The 5,531-nt window shown below is 46.0% G+C and overlaps 1 protein-coding gene across 2 annotated transcripts; it reads left to right on the forward strand.

The window, feature by feature from the left end:
• The first annotated feature begins 1,007 nt into the window (after positions 1-1,007).
• LOC133923888 (coleoptile phototropism protein 1-like) lies at positions 1,008-3,349 on the forward strand. Of its 2 annotated transcripts, none has more exons than XM_062369177.1 (2): positions 1,008-1,330; positions 1,426-3,349. In XM_062369177.1, the coding sequence occupies exons 1-2, from the start codon at positions 1,095-1,097 to the stop codon at positions 3,227-3,229; spliced, it is 2,040 nt and encodes a 679-aa protein (XP_062225161.1). In that variant the 5' UTR covers positions 1,008-1,094; the 3' UTR covers positions 3,230-3,349. The 2 variants fall into 2 exon arrangements, with proteins under 2 accessions (XP_062225161.1, XP_062225160.1); XM_062369176.1 differs by having other exon boundaries at positions 1,012-1,330; positions 1,423-3,348.
• The last annotated feature ends 2,182 nt before the right edge of the window (positions 3,350-5,531 follow it).

The following is a 5,531-nucleotide window of genomic DNA, read 5'->3' on the forward strand; positions in this document are numbered from 1 at the left end:
TGCGGAACGGGGGAAGGCGAGCGGCGGATCTGAAGAGAGGAGGGGGAATCTGGGGTGGATTGGGACCAGGATTTGTGGGGGTTAGAGTGGAGCGTGGGCGATTTGGCGGCGACGCCGGAGTCGCCAGAGCGCAACGGCTCCATCTTACACCTGGGGTCTTCCGCCTCGTTTCTTTCGGCTTCTATCAACTGCCACTTTTAGTCGCTTCTACTGTGGCGAGGACGTACTGGTTTAAGGAGGGTGCGGAGAGATTCTCCAAGTCACAACAGCAGCCGTCGGTGTGGAGTTCAGTAGTGCGAATACTCTCATGGGAACCACGGTGAAAGAAGTGTGAGCATTGCCATGTTATTACTATGTTTTTTGAAGACACTTATTTTGATATTTAGCGAATGAAGAGATATTCAATTATCAAGTTATAGATCTCATCAAGATCTATAACTTTAATATAAAGATTGTTTCTATCCAGCTCTGTATGAATAAGCTACAAATTTCCAAAAATCTCAGTACAAACTTAGAATTGATGCTGAAAATGTACTTTTAATGGTTCTAATTTGGAACCGGTACAAATAGTGACAGTTTAAGTTTGTAGCAGATGATATGTTTGCATTATCATTACTATCTGTTCTAGTTTGTAATAGACACTTATAATTTGGTTCTCTGTCAGATCCAAGCTGGAAACCGACAATAATACTAGCGCCGACGTCACTTATCTATGTTGGTTCTTAGCGCCAGCGTTACCAATGACGGGTCAGGCTAACTAACCGAGACGACACGGGTTAGGAAGCAACACATGTAACATCGCGGATTCCACATTTTGTTATAGCGCTAGCCAGTTGATCCAGTCTCTATGACACATGAACACTTGTTGCCAATTCAAACGTTTTCCCTTTCAATGAGTTAATTGGTGTCCCTTTACATGACGAAGATCACCGGGTCACTCAATTATAGAGGAGAGGACTGGTTCAGATGCAGTCACGCTCGTTGATCGCCTGCCAAGGAATCATCTCCTTGAAGACTTGCCATGGCTATCTTGATTAAAGAGTTTATGTAGATGTTTCATAACTAGATCGGCCTTGCTGAATCAGAATCTTACAATGCAAGGAAGTGACTGCAGCGCAGTCCATCACAGACATATCTCCATACATATATCATCGATCGATCGGATAAAAGAAATCGCCGAGAGCAGAAAGATGATGTGGGAACCTACAGAGAGGGAGAACCATGTCGCAGAGCGCGGGCTCGTCCCCGTCAACGGCGGTGACGAGGTGCAGGTGCAGCACGAGCACGGCGAGGCTAAGATGGACGGCTTCGTGCGCAGAGACCAGTCATGGTACGCATATACGTACGATTCATGTGCGCGTATAATAAAGCAAATGGAATTGTGTTTTTCATGTCGATCTTCTTCTTGTTTCGCGCTTGAAGTAGGTACGCTAGCAGTGATATCCCCAGTGATCTACTCGTCAAGGTAGGAGGCGTCAACTTCCACCTCCACAAGCACCCCATGGTCTCCCGGAGCGCCCGCCTGGCCCGACTCGTCGACGAGGCATCGGCCCTGCTCGGCCCCGACGCCGTCTTCGTCACCGTGGTTGACCTGCCTGACCTGCCGGGCGGCCACGGCGCGTTTGAGCTGGTCGCCAAGTTCTGCTACGGCATCATGGTCGATATCATGGCCACCAACGTCGCCGTGCTGCGCTGCGCCGCCGAGTACCTGGAGATGACGGAGGACCTGGAGGAGGGCAACCTCGCCTTCCGCGCAGAGGCGTTCCTGGGTTACGTAGTGGCGTCTTCGTGGCTGGACTCCGTCGTCGTGCTCCGGTGCTGCGAGGGCCTCTCGCTGTGGGCCGAGGACCTGCAACTCGTGCGCCGCTGCAGCGAGTCCGTCGCTGCCAAGGCGTGCACCAACACGAGGGCCGTGCGCTGGGCCTACGCTGGCAGGATGTCGCCCAAGATGCCGAGGGCCGGCACGTCGAGTGACAGCCGCCAACAGCTCGTGCCGCCGGCTGACTGGTGGGTAGACGACATCTGCGTGCTAAGGATCGATCACTTCGTGCGCGTCGTCACCGCCATCCAGGCCAAAGGCATGCGCTGCGACCTCATCGGCGCCGCCATCACGCGCTATTCCTCCAAGTGGCTCTCTGCTGGCATCAACAAGGAGAGTTCCACATCGCATGACAGCGCGCCGTGGACGCAGGCCGGCGTGCTCCAAATGGTAATTGCCGGTGAGGGCGATCTGCAGAAGGAGATGGCTAATGAGCAGAGGATGGTCGTGGAGAGCTTGATTAGCATCATCCCCCCGCAAAAAGATTGTGTCTCGTGCGGCTTCCTCCTCCGGCTGCTCCGCCTGGCCGTCATGCTCAAGGCGGCGCCGGCGCTGGTCACGGAGGTGGAGAAGCACGTGGGTATGCAGCTCGAGCAGGCAGCGCTGCCTGACCTCCTGGTGCCTTCATACCCCTACGGCCGCGCCGACGCCGCGTACGACGTCGACCTCGTGCAGCGGCTGGTGGAGCAGTTCGTGGTACAGGAGCAGTCGCCGACGGCGGCGCTGTGCAGCGAGGGCCGCGGGAAGGAGAAGCAAGAACAGCAGCAGAACGCGACAGCGCTGCGTGTGGCGCGCCTGCTCGACAGCTACCTCTCCGAGGTGTCCCGGGACCGGAACCTCGCCCTGAGCAAGTTTCAGGCCCTGGCCGAGTCGCTGCCGGAGTCGGCACGCGTCTGCCACGATGGGCTGTACCGCGCCATCGATTCGTACCTAAAGGCGCACCCGGCGGTGACAGAGCACGAGCGGAAGCGGCTGTGCCGGGCGCTGGACTGCGGCAAGCTGTCGCGGGAGGTGCGCATGCACGCGGCGCAGAACGAGAGGCTGCCGCTCCGCGTGGTGGTGCACGTGCTGCTGTCGGAGCAGGCCAAGATGACCAGCGCGCTGGCCAAGGTGGGCAAGAAGGAGGAGGACGTCAACGCGTTGAGGCAGCAGGTGGACAGCGTGAACGCCAAGTACAATGAGCTGCAGCGCGAGGTGGAGCTTCTGCAGAAGCAGGTGGAGCGCATGCCGCCGCCGTCCGCAGCGGGGAAGCAACAGAGCGTGTCGGGATGGACCAGCGGGTGGAAGAAGCTCGGAAGACTCGGCAGGATTCCGGGCGCCAGTGGCAACGAGGGGCAGTCGGTAGTGACCGCAGCGCCCGACAAGGAAGTGAGCCAGGGGCCTCGGCGGAGGAGGAACTCCGCCTCGTGAGCTGTTGTCCAGTGGCTCATTAGTTCCTGCAAACTTGGTTAATGTCTCTCCGCTCTATAATACAAGTTGTTTAAAAATAAGTCCAGTTAAACTTTATAAACTAGACAGTTACCATCAGGGTTTGGTTTATCGATTGGAGCTCGGTAAGACGGTAACTGAAAAGTTACGGTTACTGCGGTAACCCGTCGAAAATTAAAAAAATTCGGATAAAATTCATTTGGCAAAATTTGAAATTTGGAGAAAAAATCACGATTTTAGTTACCGAGCAGTTTTTGCGATTTATCGAGCGGTTTTCTCGAATTTTTCGTATTATTGGTAACCGCTCGGTTTTCTAGGTAACCGTTTAGTTTTCTCGATTTATCGAGAAGTTTTCTTGATTTTTAGTGAAGTTTAAAAAAATCTAAAAATTACTTTAATCTTGTAAAATCAATAATTAATTTATCTGAGCTTCAAATCAAGTAAAACAAATTTTGTTGGTTTTCTTGTAACATGATCTACATGATAAAAGTATTTATACTCATAAAAAATTTCAAAATTTTCTGCGAGAAATTGTATTTGTTAAACCAAGTTAAATGCATAGTTTACTCTTTGCTAATTCAAAAATCATGAAACTAATTTTGTTAGTCTTCTTACATGATCCTATGTCTTTTAAAAATACATGAACTCATGAATTAGTTATTGTAACACGCAGGATTATGTAAATGTGTTGCGAATAGATTAATTCATAACTGACTCATCACACCTAAAAAATTAGTGAAACCACTTTCATTAGTTTATTTATATTATTATTTACATAGGAAAAATAATAGTAGACATGAAAAAGTTAATTATAGTACTGTTTCTTAACATATTCACTTTATGCTTGTGAACTTTGTAAAAATCATAGAGAAATTAATAAAACTCTAAATAAAGTGAAATCAATTTTAAAGATCCTCTTAAGATACGTTTTACAAAAAAAATGTGTTTGTATGTTAAACTTTTCGTTAACATGAGTTAATAACTGAGCCGCACGTTTCAATTTTTTTATTTTTTTCAAACTTCCTCCCTATAGAATATGATGCAAATGATATTATTTTTGAAAACTTTGTTCACAAGGTGTTAGAATTATGTCTATTTTTTTAAGTTTTTTTTTTGATTTTTTTTTGAATTTTTTGAATTCAAATTCAGTTACCGTTCGGTTTCTGAAACCGAACCAGATCGAGATGGTCAGTTATTGCGATTTTTGCTCGGTTACCATCGGTTTTTTAACCCTGGTTACTACACATAAATATATTAAAATTTATCATATAAAATGGTATTATCCGTTATAATATAGCCCTATTTATTAGGCTACACATGTGAAAGATTAACCTAAACTAGACTCATGATAGCATGAGCCTCCAGATTCATTAGTGGTTGAAAGTTTAATTACATATTACTCTGTACGTATAAAAAGGTCCTTCCTCCACACCATATAAGGAGAGGAGTGATTCATTAGTTGTACACACAATCATTAATGAATGGAGTGGTACCATTACATATTATCTTCTGTGTACACTCTCCGGTTATAAAAACATGATGTTTTGGAAAATAATCAGCCAAACTTTTAAAACTTTAATTAACAATAACTTTCAAAATATTTAATTTGAAAATATTGAAATCATATGCATAGATTTGTCCTAAAAATGCTTTTATAATATCACAAATTTATTAAATTTTATAAACATATCCTAATAAAAAATAGTAGTCAAAACTATATTATAAAAGACATGTCATATCTTATCCAAATCATGGTGTATTTATGACTAAAAGGAGTAATTAGTACTGACAATTGAAGTATTTGTTATAATCATGGATCTCACGTAACCGCTTACTTAGTTCTATTGAATAGAGATTCGACCTATCTATATAGAGCAGGCAGGGGTGCCCTTGCTGAACAAATAGCCAATAGGCATATAAATATTGAGATAAAAGCTTTAGACTACACCTTATGTTTCCTGTCCAATTTAGTTTCAGGTTCTTCAATGTTTCAATCGTCAGCAACGTGACGACTACTTGGAGTTGCTAAAACTACAAAAGTTTTTCCGTTCTCAAACTATGTTTCAATCCTGTTAAGTTTGAGTGTACTTACAACTAATTAAAAACTATACAGTGATCTTCGAAAAGACAGAACGACGTCAGTGCTAGCATGTATCTTTAATGGGAGACATCGAAAAATGACACTGCACAGTGAAAATTCCACTGAGTGATACCAGGCTACTTGGTCTCCTGAGTCCTGTCGCTTCCAGTTCCAGCTAACGGCAAGGCCAACAGCAAGTCCAGC

Source organism: Phragmites australis, chromosome 7 (genome assembly GCF_958298935.1).
Source record: "Phragmites australis chromosome 7, lpPhrAust1.1, whole genome shotgun sequence".
Classification (NCBI taxonomy): Eukaryota; Viridiplantae; Streptophyta; class Magnoliopsida; order Poales; family Poaceae; genus Phragmites; species Phragmites australis.

Coding starts and splice junctions, on each gene's coding strand:
- LOC133923888 (XM_062369176.1), top strand. CDS start 1,095: ATGCAAGGAAGTGACTGCAGCGCAGTCCATCACAGACATATCTCCATA. Junction 1,331..1,422: donor GTGCGCAGAGACCAGTCATG/GTACGCATATAC, acceptor TCGCGCTTGAAG/TAGGTACGCTAGCAGTGATA.